Raw genomic sequence first — 19,658 nt, 5'->3', positions numbered from 1 at the left:
ATCACTGAACGTACAATATAACCGGTCCGTAAGAGTGATGCAAATTATCATGGCCTTCGGATCAGATCAGTTTCAGGCAATCTGGTGGGTTCACAGGGAGAGGGAACCATATCCTGTAAGTTAATGAATGGGGTCTGATTTCAGTAAGTGAAGATGCAGGGCAAACATATTTTCACAGTCAGAATAATGTCAGGAGATTCAACAGCATCTAGGAATACCAGGTGCCCTGTGGTAGAAAATGGGGAGACTCGGGTAGGAGATGCAGAGAATAGAACTTAAAGCAGCACTGACAGGGATCAGAGGGTAAAGAATTTAAAAACCACGTTGCATTATGGAGTGGTTAGGACAACGGAAAAACAATATAGAGACTATTTGTTTTAAACTTCTTTGACTGTATTACAGTCACCTTCTTAATGCCTCATTTACTAGGCTGCCAATCCATTTTCTTCCTTACATTTACTGCGTCTGCCTTCAAAGTTCGAGGCAAGTAGTTTAAACAATAAAATGTCTGTGAATACTGCCTTAGTATTTATGGAAAATACACTAAGGACAAAAAACTAAATACTTGAACATGCCCAAAATGGAGAAGTTAAATATTATAACTAATATATAACATCAATTGCAGAAATAATGAGGTAAACAGAATTTACATTTTTATAAAAGCAAACTGATCACTCATTTGGAAGCAAATGGTTTAACCATAGTTCAGTACAGCATACCATACACACTAGTTTTTATTTCCATAAATGATGAAGGCTAAAATATTTTAGTGGTATTTTCCTGCTTATATTTAATTTGATGCCAGTTTTTGTTAAGAGTTTTTTATTCTATAGATATTTCCAAATTAAAACATTTAAAAATAATCAATTAAGCTTTTTCAGTTATGTATACATTTATTTTAAAAAGGGATAAAAGCATTAACTGTGTGCACATCTGAGATCTCTGAAAGGAAATATTCCAATCTCTCAGAAACATCATTTGCCCTTTGTAAATTGATGTTGCCATGGCAAATGTTTTCATTTAGTACTGCATTAGCTGAGGGTAGGAGGATGACACAATGTACTCATTATTTTTAGACGCCTTCCTCTTTAAAATTGCTCTCAGGTTTGTTGGGTGGGGTGACTTTTGCACACGAAGACACAGCAATTCCTTTAATGTACATGTCGGATTTGTCCCTTTAGACTTGATTAAGTAGAATATATTATCTGTGAAAAGCAATCTGTTCCTTGAAAAAGTGTGTTCTGCATTTTCGCTTAAAGAATGCAACATGAATGCAACATGGTTCCTAATGCTCCTCTTGGATAGGGTTATTGAAATATCAATTCAGTTTTGGAAGATTATATGTTTCTAGGAGCTTATCCATTTCACTGAGTTTGTCACAACTTGGTAGCATATAGTTGTTCATAATATTTTCTTACAGTCCTCTGTATTTCCAACTCGTCAGTTGTTACTTCTCTTTCATTTCTGATTTTATTTTGGTGGTCTCTCATTTTCTTGAAGAGCCTGGTTAAAGGTTTGCCAATCTTGTTTATCTTTTTTTAAAAAAAAAAAGCAGCTCTTTGGTTTAATTGATATTTTATATGGTTTTCTTTTACACTCTATAATCACTTATTTCTATTCCGATCTTTATTATTTCCTTTCTTCTACTCATTTTGGGCTTTTTTGTTGTTCTTTCTCTAGTTACTTTTGGTATAAAGATAGATTGTTTATTTGAGATTTTTCCTGTTTCTTAAGGTAGGCCGGCAATGCTATGAATTTCCCTCTCAGGACTACTTTCACTGTGTCCCACAGATTTTTTTTTCCTTCTCATTTTCATTTATTTCAAGGCATCTTTTTATTTCTTCCTTGATCACATACTTAACCCATTCATTGTTTGATAACATGTTATTTAGCCTCCATGTTTTTGTGTGTTTTTCAGTTTATTTCCTTGTGATTGATTTCTAGTTTCATACCATTATGGTCAGAGAAGATGCTTGATATGATTTCAGTCTTCTTAAATATCTGAGACGTGTTTTATGTTCTAATAGGCAGTCTATCCTAGAAAATGTTCCATGTGCACTTGAAAAGAGTATATATTCTGCTGCTTTGTGGTGAATGCTCTGAAAATGTCAATTAAATCCATCTAATCTAGTGTGTCATTTCTATAAGCATACAATCTTAAAAAAACTGAAACAGGCAGAGTCAGAGAATCTGAATAGACAGATTCAACTAATGAAATTGAAGCAGTAATCAAAACACTCCCAACAAACAAAAATCTTGTACCAAATGGCTTCATAGACAAATTTTACAAACATTCAAAGAAGAACTAAAACCTATCAGTTTCAAACTATTCTAAAAAATTTAAGAGAAACTTCCAAGCTCATTTGTAAAGCCAACGCCAACATTATCATAATTATGAAACTAGATTAAGAAACTATGAAAAAAGAAAATTATAAGCCAATATTCCTAACATAGATGCTAAAGCCCTCAACAAAATATTAGCAAACAGATTCAGCAATACATTGAAGAGATCATACACCATGATCAAGTAAGATTTATTTTGGGGATTCAAGGTTGATACAATATTTACAAATCAATAAATGTAATACACTACATAAACAAAATGAAAAAAATCACATGACTATATCGATAGATGCAGAAAAAGCATTTGATAAAACCCATCTATTTATGATGAAACCTATCAGCAAAGTGGGAATAACTCAATAAAATAAAGGCCATAAATGACAATGGGCAAATACTATAAGCTTTTTCCTTATGATTGGGAAAAAGACAGGAGTGTCTGTTTTCACCATTCTCACTCAACCTACTACTGGAAATTCTAGCCATAGCAATCAGACAAAAAAGAAGAAATAAAAGGCATTTAAATTAGAAAGAAATAAGCAAAACTAGCATTATTTGCAGATGACATGACACTATATAGAGAGAACCAACCCTAAAGATTCTACCAAAAAATTATTAGAACTTATCAACGAATTCAATAAAGCAGCAGGATATAAAACAAAATATTCAGACATCAGTTACATTTATATGCACCAATAATGAACTATGAGAAAGGGAAACTAACAATTCCATTTACAATTGCATAAAATAAAAAAAACACCTAGGAAAATAAATTTAACCAAGAATGTAAAAGACCTGTACTCAGAAAATTAAAAGACACTGACTAAACAAATTGAAGAAGATACAAATTCTTCCTCTGTTGTTCATGGAGAGGAAGAATTAACATCATTAAAATGCCCATATTACCCAAAGCAATCTATAGATTCAATGGGGCCTGGTCCCAGTGTTGCTCAGTGGTTAAGCATCAAACTATGAACCAGGAGATCAAGGTTTGATTCCCAATGAGGTACACGCCCAGGTTGTAGGCCCCATTCCCAGTAGAGGGCATGCAGGAGGCAGCTCATCAATGATTCCCCCTCTTCTATAGTTAGTGGTCTGTTCAGTTCTTACTAGTAGGTTAATTTGATGGCTAAGTATTTTCTAGAACATTACCCATTTCCTCAGGATTATAAAATGTATTGACATAGATTTGCATATAATAGTGTCTGAAATTTTGTCTTTATACTTTCTAATAAGTAATCATGCATAATTTTTTAACTTTCTTATCCATAGTTAGGCTTGTCATGAATTTATCCATTTTAATGGATGTTTCAAAAAAAAAAAACCAGTTTCTTATTTTGTTTATACTTCTTGTTTTTTATCCTATTAATTTCATCTTTTATCTTTAGTCTTCCTTTTCATTTACTTAATTGCTCTTTTCCTCATTTACTAAGTTGAATGTTTATATAAATTTACTTTTATTATAGTTTTCATTAAAAAATAATTTTAGGCTATCAATTTTTCTCTGAGTACTGATTTTGATGGAGCTCATGGGTTTTGTTTGGAAGTATTTTCCTTATCAGTACTCTCTAGATAATTTATAATTTCGATTTGTGTTTTTTGCTTATCTCATAAATTATGTAGAAGAATTATCCTTAATTTCCATGACATCTCTTCATAGTCTGTTTCTAGTTTTATTGGGTTGTTATTAGAGGACAAGATCTATAAAATTCTATTGTAGTAAAATAAAGTTCCTTAATGTCTAGTTTTGTGATTTTAATAAGTGTTCTATATGCATTCAAAAAGAATATATATTCTTTCTAAAATTTAAAATTTTATATCTACATAGATATTGAATTATATTTACTCTACATTATTCTGTTGATTGATATAGTTACATGCTTTATATCCATCCCCTTTGGAGTTTATTTGATATACCAAATATCCATAATGATATTTTAACCAACATCACTTTGAATTTTTGTTACACATGTTGGGCACATGAAGAAACTGAAGCTCACTAAGGTTTAAGTATCTTGCCTACGATTTTGTAGCCAACAAGTGGTAGAACTAGAGTTCTGAACTGTTTTGTAAATATAATGACTGATAAGAGAAATGAGGGATGAGAGACACAGGAGTGAGAAAAGGTTGCAGGAAAAAAAGGGCTTTGTAAATTGTTATAAAGTTTGTGGTTTTAAATGGGGTACAGGAAGCTCTTAAAGGGGTATTTCCAGAAGGGTGGTGTGATCTGACTTCTGTATTTATCATATCCCTGCAGCTGCTGCATAGAGCACAGGCCCTTAGGGATGTAAGGGTCCAAGGGGGACAGTTAGGAAAGCTACTGTAATAATCCAGGAAAGCGGGGATGGTGCTTGGACCAGAGGAGAAAAGATGAGTATGCGGAGAAAAGACTGGATGCTGGATATATTTGGAGGGTAGAAACAGCAGGATTTGCTGGCATATTGTTTATGGGGTTTGAGAAAGAGGAGCCAAGAATCACTCCAGTATATTTGGCCTAGAGGAACTATAACTGAGGAATTACCATTTACGGATATTGAGAAGTCTGAAATACAATATTCCAAAACAGAAAACCCTTGTTTATGACCATTTACTTAGGAAAGCCAAATAGGTAACAAGGATCAAAGTGCTGTTAACCTTTCACTAGTATTTTTATTCTCTATGTTTTGTAAGTCAGAAGACATCGTTTGTGAGTGGCCAAAGGTTAAATCCATTTATTAGCGTAAATGGCATATGCAATGGTTTCGATCAAGGATCAGGGAACTGCAGCCTGTGGGTGGCTGCTGTTTTAGTAAATGAAGTTTTTTTTTATTGGAAGACAGCCAACTCGTTCATTTACATACTGTGTATGGCGGCTTTCTAACTGCAGTGGTTACAACTGGGACCATATGGCTCTCAAGTCAAAAATATTTACTACCTGACATTTTAAGAAGTAATTTGCTAATCTCTGGCTTAGATTTAGACAGGGACAATCACAATTGTGTTGAAATAAACCAGGTTGATTATAAGGTATCTTTTAACAGTCTGATGATCAGGAATATTGTACCAGAATTCATATTAGTGACATTTCTTTCTGAAGATGAAAAAAATGCAGTAAAAAAAGTTATTCAAGGATTTAGGATAGAGCCAATATCTTTTATTTTGGTTGTTTAACAAAATCAAGCTTTTATTTTACAACATGTGTATAATAAAAACATGTATGAATGTGTACATATCCTTCACATTTAAAGCCAAAAACATCATGCATACATAAAATATATATATATATATATATATATATATATATATATATATATATATATATATATATATATTAACATTCTCTGGGAAACACATAGGCCATTAACAGATTGGCAGTGCAGATTATCCAATGAGCATGGGCTTCAGATTCAAATAAATCTATATTTAAATCCTTATTCCTTTATTTACTGGCTATTTGGTTAGACAGATTATTTAATCTCTTTGAGTTTCAATTCTTTATAATAAATGAGAATAATAGATAATAGTACCTTGAACAGTTTTTATGAAAATTAATGAGAATGCTTATAAAGTGCCTCATACAGTAGTGATACATAATGAGCACTCATTAAACATAATTTCTCCTTTACAAATTTACTAGAAAAAAACACAGAAAAGAACTCTAAATCTTATTGAAAAAAGAGGTGATCATAAAGGAGTCTCTTATAGTGTAGATACTTTTTCTAATATTCTCTTAAGTTTCACATTATTTAAAAATATAAAAAGTTAATTGAAAATAAAGTCTTTTTATGTTTCAGATTTTAATAAACAAAGGTCTATGTATATTTGCAATTCTGAACCCAGGTGACATGTTTAGATTATTCTCTCAGAGGAAAACATTATTAATAGTTCAATCATATCTTTCTGAAATGAACACTTAATAGGTTTTATAAAAATAAAGAGGAATTATGATAATTTAAACTTAAACAATAGGCATTGAGCTACATGCAACTTTAACCTGCTGTTTATAAGCTTCATTTAACATTTTTTGTTTTCCATTAAATTTGTAGCATTGAGCCTCACTGATAAAGCAAGGGGAGAATTATACAAATAAATACAAGTTGAGAATTTGACTGACACTTATCCTGAGCTTTCAAATTAGAAAGTGGAAAAACCAATTTCATGAGAGACAGATAAGTAAACAAAACAAGAGCCTGGAGACTGTCCTCTCTAATAATCAGCTTCTCCATTGGTAAAATAGATAAAGTTATTTCCTGGGTTTGTGGAAAGGCCAGGCTATATAGCTTTTTAATCTTTTTTGTTGCTCTTCTTCCAAACTTCAAAATTTTAGAATACGCATTGCCTAAGTCTTCCTAAATAAAAAGCAAATGCTGGTCCAGAATTAGGATATTCCTCGATTTTTTTCCTTAAAGATCACCATGCTACTTTTGTTTTTTGGGGAAGGGAGAAAAAACTAAGAATGGGGAAAAAAGAAACACTAAAAGCCATGAGTCATGCTCATATTTACAATAGACAATGACTTAATGTACTCAGGGTCTATTTTTTTTCTAAGCAACCAAAACGCACTGGTGCAGGACTGGCTACTGGAACCACCACTCTTTCACACTCATGGCCTCACAGTTTTTAACATTTCCGATCAGCTCCTCTCAACCAAATGGCCTTGTGTCAGAAAGCAAAAGAAAGGGAGAGATAGAAACATCCTACTGGGGATGGAGCCCACAGTCTTGGTATGCGCCCTGGGGAACTGAACCATGACCTCCTGGTTCATAGGTCGACACTCAACCACTAAGCCACACCTGCTGGGCAGCATTATTTTTTTTAATGCAAGTATTGTTTTATACTAGTAACTAAAGAGAAGGAAATAAGAAAATCAGAACCTTCAAAGAACTAAAAATTATTCCAGTAAAGCATCACCTTTTTTCTGAATTCCTTGCTAATGTTGTCCTGAATTTTAAACACTGACTGGGGCCATTTCCCCCAACCCCCCCATAATGAGAGGATTAAAACATTTAGACTCAACATATTATAATTTCCATAAAATCAGCCAGAAGCCGAACTTCTGTTCAACTAAGTGACTAGACATGAAAAAGTTAACTTAATCAATGTTCTGATTTTGAGAAAAATTAAGGATCCACAGCAATTATGCACTTAATTTGTATATCACTTCTTTGATAAACATATTCTGAACAAATACCGGTTTTAAGTGATGTTATGATTATGGCTTGACATTTTAAAATTTATTTCTTAAGTGGGTGCTGTTAAAAAAAAAACAAAAAACCTGAAGTGCTAGATTCTTATTACATGATCATATGTATACACTACTGAGGCAAGGAGAATCTCTTTCCTCTTCTGTTAGAAAATGAAAAAGTTAAAATATATTAGTAAATACTTTCTAACTAATGTTCATTTTTAAGAAAAAAAAAGATAAACACTGGGAAGCTTTTGAAAAAACATTTGTAGAAGTATTTTGTTCATTCTGGTTTTATTTCAGTGACTACATTCTTTCATATTATTTTAAAATAAGTGGTAACTTAAGACTCTAATTTCAGGTTTTTCAACTTTCTGCTCTGGGTTGTCTGATGTGATCTTTAAACTCAGAATTGTTCCATTTCCTAGGGTTTCTGGAGATAGATAATGTATGCTAATAAACACAGAGAAGGCTGCTTTCTGATTTCAAAGCATGATCTGTTACTCTTTAAAAAACAAATAAAGAACAAACAAGTGTACGCATGCACATTAACATAACCAATGGACACAGACACTGGGGTGATGGGGGCTTGCCCGGGTGAGATTGGCTGGAGGGAGGGGACAATTGGAGAAAAAAGGAGACATATGTAGAACTTTAGACAATAAAAAGAGGGGGGGACAAACAAGAATTTGCAAGACCTTTAGAAAGGAAAAAGTATACTCCTCCACAGTTTTCACACTTCTCCCAATGACTACACTGATGACTGTATAAAAAATGGGGGGGCGGGGGGGGGGAGGATCTCAGTTACATGATCTCAAGTTATTACGTTCAAAGAAAATATTTAATTTAATATTTAATTTGTAAAATCATATCATTTTCAAATTAGTTTGCATTTATAAGTCCATAGCCAAGAATATAAAGTATCTAAGTTGAACAAGTAATAGGCAAATAAAATACTATATAAACCTAGGATATGAAGGGACTTACATTAGGAAAGAGTAATTTTTTAAGAAGATTAATGTACAAAAATCCTCAGCAACCTGAGGAAATCCAGGCTAATTTCAAACTGCTATCAAAAAAAAAAATTAAGGCTTCTACTGATGAAACTGCTTTTGATAAGTTCTCTTCTAAGGAGTATAAAATATATATAAGAACTTGGAGGAAAACAGTGTTCTTTGATTCTCTGATCATAAGGGATATTTAATGGAAATACAATAACTACCTAAAAATAAGCTGATTGAAAGATTTACTTCTTTGCTTACTTTCTCCAGGTCTCCCTTGTCCTGGTTCAGTGGTTTTTGTTTTGTTTTTTCAGGTTTGTATTTTCTGTTTGGCTACCTTTCCTCTCCTTCAGAATTATTACAATGCCTTACTTTCTCCATGAAGTCATTATTGAAAGTATAAGGTTTGGCAATTTCTTTCTCATCTTAAGGCTCATTCACATTTTCCCCAACACATATAAAAATAATGAGTTCACATTTTCTGAGAGTTTACCATGTGAAGGGCAACTGGAACATGCACTGGTCTTACCTTGCTTAGACCCCAGGATAATCCTGAATAGATACTACTATTACCTTGTCTACGGATGAAAGAGCAGGACTAGCAGGTTAAGAAACATACCTGACTGGCTTATTTCACTCAGCATGAGGTCAATGAAAGAGAAACACCACATGATCTCACTCATTTGTGGATAATAAAGAACATTATAAACTGATGAACCAAAAGATAGATATAGAGACAGTAAAGCAACAAGCAGACTGTCAAATTACAGCAGGGAGGGGAGGGAGATCTGGGGGAGATAATAGATCAACCGAAGGACTTGTATACATGCATAAAAGTACAACCAATGGACACAAAACTCTGGGGAGGGAGGGTATGTATGGGGGGGAGCAATGTTAAAATATGTACACAGATAAATAATTTAATAAAAAAATGTAAAAGAAAAAAAAATAAACATACCTGAGCCCTGGCTGGGTTCCTCAGGGGGTTGGCCCACCATCCCGTACACCAAAAGGTTGCAGCTTTGGTCCCTGGTCAGGGCCCATACCTAGGTTGCAGGTTCCATCCCCAGCCTGGGCCCATATAAGAGGCAACTGATCAATGTTTCTCTCACTCTCCCTTCTTCTCTCTTTCTCTCTCTCTAAAATCAATAAAAACATATCCTCAGGTGAGGATTCTTTTAAAAAAAAGAAGGAAACATACCTGAATTGACACATCAAGAGCTGGGACAAGAATGCTATCAGCCTGGCCCCAAAGCCTTCATTCTAATCCACTAGATGTTGTTTAGATTTAGATAATAAATCTTATGTAAAATCATGATAATTATGCCAAATTTTATTTAAAAATCAACCCCTATGGAATATTTAACACATCAAACTGATGATAACACCTTCCTATGACCATGAACCGGCAGTTTGTCAAATTGTCAGGTTTATTGATATGAGAGTTGGTGACACCAAAAGCCCACAGGGTCCCCAGTGAAAAAGGAATCAAATGAGGAGGAAAGAGCTAAAAGAAGAGTGTGGAGGTACCACCACTTTGAGGCACTGCTGGATATGAAGCCAGTGCCATCAGTCAACAGATTCTACCCAGGGCTACTCCAAAGCTGCTTTTTCTTCTCCCTAATCTTCCCACAGCCTGGAAAGAGCACTGATCAATGAGAACTTTATGAAAGAAGACAAAAATTCCTTTTCTACATTTCAAGTCAGAGGAGAAAAAAGAATAAGCTCACTTTGATTATAAAATTGGTATTGGTATTACAATTGATAATAAAATACTTTCCCTGGACTCTCTGGAGCTAGTTTAGCGGGAGCAATTTTTAAAGCCTGCTCTGAAGTTTACGGAATAGCAGAGTGGACTGCAACTCAGAGAGGCCTGACACGACTGGATATTCTTTGGTAGAACATTAATCTAGGCATGTGCTTCATCAGCAAAAAATAAGTTAGCTGTTCAATCTATATTATAGGTGAGGTTCTCTCAGCTTCAATTCTACACCTGCTGTTTCTCTATCCATAGCTGCCTAACAATCTTAAGCTTCCCAAGGAAAGGGCTTACACAAGATTCACTGATGTATCTTTTATTCTTGCCAAAATATGTGCTTTATTATAAAATCTATTGAATGAACATCCCTTACTCAATTTGGTGTGCCTCAATTACCAACTCAAGTTCTGGTTCTCAGTCCTTCCCTTCTTTTAATTTTGTTGTTTTCTTGATCTTCTGCCATTAAAAAAACAAACATTTTAACTCCTCAATGCTTTCCTTGTTTTTATGATTTCCTTACTCCTCTCTTTCTGATATAATTTTTAACTGTTCTGTTCTTCATATTATAGTTATTCTTGATTTCTTTTTTTAAAATTTTTGTTCTTGATCATTCTAGTTTCTTGTATTTCTTTTCTTTTGCCCTACTCTTCTTATTCCCTTCCATCTTTTATTTCTTTCCTCTGGTACTTTATTTTTCTTCCCTTGCTTTTTTTATTTTATTTTATTTTTTATCTACTTTTCTTTTAAGGATCTGTGTTAAATTTACTTTCACCTGCATTTTAAGAAAATAATATTTCTTCATCAAAAGTGCTCACACAATTAAAGCACCATGTCTTCCTTATTAAGCACACCAAGTTCAGGAGAAAAGGGATATGGAGTTTCTTTATGCACTTCTTTCGGAGGATGCTCAATAAGAAGTATACCTACCATTTCTCATGAAGGTTATAAGGTACACAATCGATATGTCAACCAAATCAAGTCAGTAAGTACTCGTGGCATACAGTCAGTAGAGGGTGATGGGGAAGTGGCAGAAACTTTAAACAGCCTGCTCTGAGCTGATTAGACAAAACAAGTGAATCACTTATCCAGTTAGGTAATTTCAGCCGCCAAGTCAGAGAAAACCCAACTGGGCTTGGCTGAAATAAGAACGGCTAATATAGATGCAAATTCCCTAAGGAGCATTGCCACCAAGAACCTATATACCTTCAGTCTTTCTGCATTGCCTTCTACAGTATTAGTTTTACTCTAGGCATGGCTCCGCTCATGAACTCAGCCAATCCTAGGACTGGCTCACATACAACAGAAAAATCGATTCCCAGCAAAAGTCCTAAGATTTAATTCGACTCGTCTTGATCATACACCTTCTTCTGAACCAATCACTGTGAAAGGGAAGGTGGGTTACAACAATCTGCTAATGCTAGTTCGTGTGCTCCACTTCTGGATCCTGGATAAACAACTCCTGAGAACCACAGAGTCTCAAGAGAAGGAGCAACAAAAAATTCTATGCTGGGAAGGGAACTAGCACATTTTTACTGCATGAGGCAAAGCTGAATGCAGATAGTGCAAAATAACAAGCCTGTAATTTACTAAATATATATTCTTTTTCCATGGAGTTACTTTGATAATTACTAGTATAAGATTATAGTAATAATGAGTAAACACATTTTACTTTAAGAAAATGGTGCTCTACATTTTTTTAAAAAAATAATGAATCCCTCTAGGAACTCTTTCTGAGAATATTGACCCCAACACAATTACTTATTATGTTACATAATTTAAATGTTCTTACTATAAAATAATGAGAAGAAAAAAATAACAATAATGAACCACATGACTATTTGAGAAAATAAGAATATTCTTGGGAGGAAAAAAGGTGCAAAAGATCACAGTGGTTTAAAAAAAATAATATAAAGTCAGTTAAGCAAATATAGGAGGAAAATCACTTAAAAATGAGGACAAGAAGAAGCAGACTTCACAAGTGAGCAACTGTCAATAACTCCTATTCCCAATTTCATTACAGCTCTTCTGACTAAATATTAAATAATGACCTTATGGTATTAAAGGCCAGAACATTAAGAACTGAACATACAGAAGAGTCATCTGGCTGGTCATTTGAGTATGGGCAGGGGTTAGGAAGGTGAGGGAAATCCTCAGAATAGTAAAAGAAGTCAATTATAGATTGTTAGATCATATACAGGTTTTCAAATAAATGAATGTCAATCCTTAGTTCCCCCAAAGAGGACTATTTATATTTTCTCGAGCTTCTGAATGTCTGCTTCAAAGGAATTCTCCCCAGTAAGGAGAAGACTTTTATTTTCCCAGTACTTAAAAAGACAAGAAAAATAGAATTTTATCTGCAACAGTGAGTCATCAGCCACTGCAGTTCTGTAACGGTCAGGCCTCTCCCTGTTGCTGCAGCCCTTAGGAAGGAGAGGGCTATCTTTTAAAGACACAAATAAATCCCTGCACTGCCTGCTTGCAAAGCATAATTAATTCTGGCCTTTTCATGCTTAATGAAACACCTTCAACACATGAGAGAAGTGAGTTTGAGCTTCTTGTGTATACTTACAACAGGGAAAGCCCTTGCCACAACCTAGTTCTACTCAAAATGCTGTATGTGATGCTTGTATGAGTTCTGCAATCATTTCTTCATAATCTCTTAAAACAAGCAAATTGTGCTACGGAACACTTACAATCCACCACCTGTATGAATAATTCTCTTAACTTTTAAAGTGTGAAATATTTTATTTTTCCGATTCTTGGCAGGAAACACATGTCTTTGGCTCTTAACTTGTGGCTGCGATAGGAGGGTATGTAAACAAAGTAAACTCCGAGATGTAGCTGCTCAATATAATTTCCTTTTATTAGAATAATTTTTCATATTTTAATCCATAGGACATGCTGCAGTACAGAAGCTATTATTCCACTGAGAATTTCAAAACGTAAATTTTCAAGGTTCCGTTTCCAAACACAACTAACAATATGAGTAAAATTTGGGGGGGGGGAATTTAACTGAAATATATACCTTGAAAGATGTGCTCCTCTCTATTATAGTCAATTATTCTAGTCCTGAAAAGTCTTGAAAGCAAATTCTTCTTTTTAAAGAAGTTACTACTGCTATAAATGCAGTTTCTCTGCTTTAATTATAAGTTATACATAGAACAATTGAATAATAAAATATAGAACTCCCCTCACCTGTTTAGGTGTAACCCCAGGCATTCGAATGTCCAATGCAAAATCAGATGAATCGATAGGAGTTACTGGTCGGGAGGTACCAAGACATTCATTGGAAATTGATCTGGTAGTTTCTTTAAACCTTAAAAAAAAATTTAAAAAAAAAGGTAATTTCAATATCTTTGGACATAATGGAATTTTAATTTGACCATGAGAAAGAAAAAATAAAGGGATTCTATGACTGTAAAATTAAATATTATTGAGTTAGACCTGATGAAAAGATGTGATAACTACATAATATTCTAAAACATTCTCAGAATTGGACTTTATAGTCCATGAGCAACAAATGTCTAACTTGTAAACAAAATATAACCAAAGCAAACAAGCAGGTTACATTTAAAATTCAGTTCAATAAAAACTTGTCAAATTATTTGTTTCTAATTAATGAATATACAGAATTAATTAATTAGAAATTATCACAGGCCTGACAATTTTCTAATGGAAGAAATATTAACTATAACCTAGTAACATTTTTGTATTTTATGAGTGCCCAGTATTACTAGTCAGAAACAAAAACCAACACTAATAATGCTAGGAGGCACAACAGGAGGAGGGAGGGGGGCTGCGATGTGAATTACAAATGTATAAGTGCATAAATATTTAATTATGGTAATTATGAGGCGTGTGTCTACAGCTCGGTGTCTTCTCCTGAGCTATTACAGCCCCTGATCTGCTTCTCCCCATCACTTACCTGGACAGATGGGTTATTCCCCCAGCTATGCTAAAAGAAGGCATTCCAGTCTTCTTTTAGATGTAGTTTCTGAAAAACCTCCCCAAGAGGGAGCGATTTGTATTGGAAATCACAACTTCTAATTGAAGTTTGGAAAAGCCAGTCAGTGCAGCTCAGCTTACACGACAGTGGGGCTTTTTGTTATGTTGTGGTGGTTGTTGTTTTCCTGTAAAGGGGGACTTCACCAGAAGTTCCTGTGCTGAAATCCCAAGCCAGCCGGCTCAGCAAAGTCAAGCAGCCTGGCCGGCTCCTCGGACACGCAGGTCCCTAAAAGTGATCCCCATTTCCCACCGCGGGCACCCCCGGCCCCTCCGCCCCTCGCCCAGCCAGGGCGCACACCCACCTCTTGAAGACGGAGAGGGGGCTCCGGAAGCCCCGGCAGCCGCTCTGGCTCTGGAGCACGAGGAGGACGAGCAGCAGGCGCCGGGCGCCGGCCATGGCCACGCCGGCCGGGGAGCGGGCAGCGCGGCGGGGGCCCGGGCAGCGCCGCTACTTCATGGCCCGGCGGGGGCGCGGGGCGCGGGGCGGGGGCGCGGGGGTCCTGCTGCGGCCGCACCACCGGCGGGCAGGACCGGGAGGTGCCCGGGTCCCCAGCCGCACGCAGAAATCCCTGGGAAGGCGGTAGTACTTTTGTCCGGTCCGCAAGCGGAAGCTTTCCTCCTTGGAGAGCTGCTTTTTCTGTTTCTTTCTTTTTTCTTTTTTTTACTCTGGTGCTGCTGGAGCTAGACGCGCGGGTCCCTTATCGCTGGGCAGGGACAGGGACTGTGAGGGATATCACACAAACCCGCGTCAGTCATCATTCGGGACCTGCAAAAATAGAAGCAGATAATGGATGACTAACACATTACAGCATTTGTCCTCAGCAAATCCCAGGCTGAGGCTCTTTAATACATTCGCAGTTTCACAAGCCTGAGCCCAAGCCTGGGGAAAATGCTGGTCAGTGGATCGCCCTCCCCCGCGACAGCCCCCAAGATTTCACAAAGCCCCCGTGGTCTCTCCTTCTCTCTCTGGGTTTGGCTCTTTCTTCCTACCTCACACCCACTCTCTCTTTCCCTCCAGACTTTTCTGTCCCCCCTTTTCTCTCTCATCCACCCCACTCTCTCGGTATTTCTTCTGACTTACTACATCATTCCCTTCTATCATAAAAAATGCACTTAATACTCTGCTGAATATAAACAAACTTATTTACGCAAATGACAGGCTAAGGGCAAAAGAAAGGGGGCGCTAAGAGAAGCAGAGACAAAGCACTTGGATACAACAGTAATCAGACAGAGAAAGATGTTGAACACAAAGGCATGTTTATGTAGATGTACCACAGAGCTACAGATCTGAGGGAGAACACCCCCTGCTAGGAATGAGCACCACAGAAGCAATCAGTGAAGTTCCCAGGATTATTTCAAAGACAACCAAAAGTCTACAGCTAACATGATACATGAAATGCAAATGCCTATTGAATAATTATGCATCTAATATGCAAAGGAATAATGACTTATAAGGTAGGCCTCCCGAAACATATTCTTCCCTGAATAAAGTTTGGACATTTACAATGTGATGCATGCAGAAACAACAGGGAGAATCTCAGCTGGCCTCCAAATGAATCGATCTACAAAGGGTATGATTAAGAACTTAGCATTGATATAAAAAGAGGCCAGGCAGAACTGGTGCAGCATCTCAACGTTTTATGAAGAGAATCAACTAGGCTAAAATCTAACATATGCATGTTTTGATATTGTGTTGTGCTGAACATATTTCAGACTATGTTTCAAGTTTGTAAATTGTGGCCAGAAGGCATTGTTTTCAAATCTATTATTCACAACATAAAAATGCCAGAAAGATTTCTTAAAGTTTAATTTTAACCACTGATCATAAACTTAGTTTGGGAAACCTCAAATCCCATGGCCAGATGACTAGCATCAGTAAGATCACATAGAAGTGCTCCCCAGTAATACATTAGCTTCTACACTATCCTCAGGAAATCACAAGATAGTGAAGCTAATCTAAAAAACAAACAAGCAAAAAAAAACCCCAAAACTAAAACAAAAAAAAGCTCAAACTAAAATTAAACGTGTGAAGACTTCATGGTCAAAGCTTTCTAGATAAAACATGAGAGAGTATCCAACCAACCCAAAGGTGCTTGGGGCTGGCTCAGCAGTACCCAAGGACCACTGCTAATTTACATAAGCAATGATATTTTTAAAAGACTGATGATATTTGTTTGAACTTTCTCTTTGGCTTGCTGTTTGAACTTTCAGGGGGGAAAAAAGAAAAAGAAAAATACTTCAGCTTTGTCCCAGACCCTGAGTAAAGGAAAGAACTCCTTAAAGGGGAATGGAAACAATTGGCCTGAAGGCTATGCCAGCAACAAAGTAAAATCCTGTCTGATGACAATACTTAACATTCCCTGAAGTTCCTGTTTTTTTAAATATATGTGGAGTAGGGGTAATATTTTATTATTTCATGCAGAACAGGATTCAAGGACAATCTTTTCAGTTGGCAGGGAAATGTGGTATTATACAAACACTTGAAAACAAATTTAGTATTGAAATTCTTTAACAGGAACACATCTTAAGTATTAGCCTTTGAAAAAAAATTCCACTTATCTCTGATTGATTTTATTACCTTTGATGTGCCAAAGCACCCACTAAAAGAAAAGGGAACTGAAGTTGTGGGTGGAAGCAAAGCTGAAATTTGCAGCCATGAACGAAACACAAGGTCTTACAGGCATAAAAGCCAATTATGGTTCTCGGTACTGATGCCTTATAAATGAGAGACAAAATACAAATCATCAGATGAAAAAAAAAATCATTTCTAATCATTTCATTTGTTATTTTATAATTCCTGATAATTTTTAAATATATAATATTCAAAACAATTTAGTAGTCTTCTGATTTAGCATTTTAAAAATTCAAATATATTTCTTTGAAATAATTTATTCCCTCATGTGTAATTCCATATTCTGTAGAAAATATTGTTAACATGTTGGGGTTTAATAAATGAATAAGACTAAAAGAGAATATAGCCTATTATGGGAGATGAGGACTTGACACGATTAATAGAAGGTATGTTTAAAATGTTATAAAACGAGTACTGTAAAAAGGATTCAGGGAGTTTTGAGGCAGGAAAGGTTATTTTAACCTTCAAGAGGAGGGTCGGGAAGAACAGAAAGGTAAAGCAGTCTTCAGCGGGAGAGGTGACTCCTGAGGGGAGGGTGGAGGGTGGTTGGGTTTCCACTGTAGGAGATGGGCATGGGCATTCCTGGTGCAGAAAAGGGCAGGGGCACAGGAGTCCAGGTGGGAGCAGAGGATGTGTTTAAAAAATAAGTAATGCAATATAGGTTCTGCCTCGAGGACTCCAGCTGTAGATCCAGGTTGACTATTTTATTTATAATACAAAGCAAATATTCTGTTTACCGACCCATAAATTCTTAGTAAGAACAATTTACAGTTTATACCTGTACAGATATTAATTCCAGGAGCAGTACTATTACATAGCGCAGTCAAACCTAGTATAAAGGACCATAAAGCTAATTTGGCTTTTACAAAGTAAGCAGTCCATTCCATTTAATTTTCATTTGGAAAAAAAAAAAAAAAAAAAAAAAAGAAAGAAAGAAAAAAAGAAAAAGAAGAAAAAGAAAAGAAACCCCTAAAGAGTTGAATTTTGTAATGGGTTAAAGAATTAAATAAATATATTGATCATTCATTCATTGATTTATTTTTTTAACAAGAGAGAACCAGGATAGCTTAGTGGCTTAGAGCTTGTAAACCAAAGAAAAACTACTCATGGGTTCCTGGCTCCACCATTAACTAGCCTTGTGAAACTACTGCGTGTCCAGCCTCTCTCTGATTCAGTTTCCTCAACTGCAAAGTGGAAATAATCCCACCGCACATCTCATAGGGTTGTTACAAGGAATAAGTTAATTCAGATTCTTAGAAGAGTTCCAGACACATAATAAATATATGCTATTCCTATGGTTGCAACACATATTTATGGAGTATCTCAGACTATCTTAATGATGGGATGGTAATAATTGAAACAGATCAAGTTCCCACTCTTTCCTGGGGGGGGGAACAAATGAAAGTAACTACCAAATATAAATTTCATTTTATTTTAAGGATGTTCTATGTGGTTTCCTACAATGACTTATGATTAAACTGATTAAAGGGTACATATCCATTCACATAGCAATTTGATTCCAGGGACTTATTCTTGGGCAAAATTGAACAAGAGTATAAACATGTTGATAAGGATATTTACTAACACTGTTTATGATAACAAAGAATTGGATGTTTATAACAGGAATCCATTTAAATGCCCATCAATGAAAGACTGGTAAAAGAAGTTATTTTGAATACTGTACATCTCTTTAAAAACATTTTAAAAATATTCTATATTTTTCCTTTTGGCTACTTTAAAAAAAATTTTCAACAATCTCAAACTTACAGAAATATTGCAAGTGGAGAACTTTTCTCTTCAATTGTCTGAGAGTGAACTGCTGTCCTGATGATGCCTCGTCACTTCTGAATAATTTAGTATTTTCAAAAGTTAACTGACCCCCACTGCCAGCCAGGTTGCGCCCAACTGCCTCCTCCCTGCTTGCCTATTCGCTCCTAACTATCTCCCCTGCCGGCCAGGTCGCCCCAACTACCCTCCTTTGCCACCTAGTTGGCTCTAACTGTCCCCCTTGCCAGTCTGGTCGCCCCCAACTGCTCCCCTGGCCTAGTCACCCCTCACTGCCCCCCCCGCAGTCTAATTGTCCCAATTAACACCCCCCCCCCCCCAGCTGGCCTGGTTGCTCCACAAGTCTGCTTGTTCAGTCGTTTGGTCGTCCCTCACTAACCCCCCTGCTGGCATGGTCGCCCCACACAACCTGCTTGCTCAGTGTTTGGTCATCCCTTAGGCTGGCCCTGGGAGGCTGGGGGCTGAGGGGACTAGGGGATTCCGAAGGCAGGTGTGAGATGTGGTTGGATCCACTGGGTGTGGCCTGGCCATGCCGCACGCCTGCCGCCCCAGCAGGGCTGAGGGGTCTGGGTGTCGCGATCTTGTGGCTGTGGGTACCGTCATCTTTGAGGGCATTGCAGTCAATTAGCATATTCCCACCTTATTGGCTGTGGGCACTTCCATCTTTGTGAGGGTGTGACAGTCAATTAGCATATTCCCTCTTTATTAGATAGGATGCTTTTGTAGTCTTTTAACTTTCAAAAGCTTATATTATTTTTGTAACCAAAAAAAGGGATTTTATACATATTATATACATACATGTGTACATTTAAAAATATTTCATCAAATGTGACTCTACAGATTTCAATTTAAATGTAATGTCTTATGATATTTTGAAAAAATAAATAATTCTTTTTTGCTTGGCAAGAACTTTAAAAACTAAATTTTATGATGCTTGTGTAGCTGGAATGCAGGGTTTTTAAGCTCAGCATT

General features: G+C 36.2%; 1 protein-coding gene across 10 annotated transcripts in view; it reads right to left on the bottom strand.

Moving 5' to 3' along the window:
- The window catches only part of PAM (peptidylglycine alpha-amidating monooxygenase), a 238,202-nt gene that overhangs the window by 117,442 nt on the left and 101,102 nt on the right, over positions 1 to 19,658 (bottom strand). For 8 of the 10 annotated variants that reach the window (XM_084881780.1, XM_084881786.1, XM_084881787.1 and 5 more), the window contains 2 exons: positions 14,572 to 15,035; positions 13,460 to 13,580 (listed from right to left, as the gene is read on the bottom strand). In XM_084881780.1, coding sequence (XP_084737906.1) covers positions 13,460 to 13,580; positions 14,572 to 14,666 — 216 coding nt within the window. In that variant the 5' untranslated portion in view covers positions 14,667 to 15,035. The other 2 variants (XM_084881784.1, XM_084881782.1) reach the window with 2 other exon arrangements.

This window comes from Pipistrellus hanaki (assembly GCF_964339955.1).
Source record: "Pipistrellus hanaki genome assembly, chromosome: 4".
Taxonomy (NCBI): Eukaryota; Metazoa; Chordata; class Mammalia; order Chiroptera; family Vespertilionidae; genus Pipistrellus; species Pipistrellus hanaki.
This window is presented reverse-complemented; position numbering and strand designations above follow the sequence as displayed.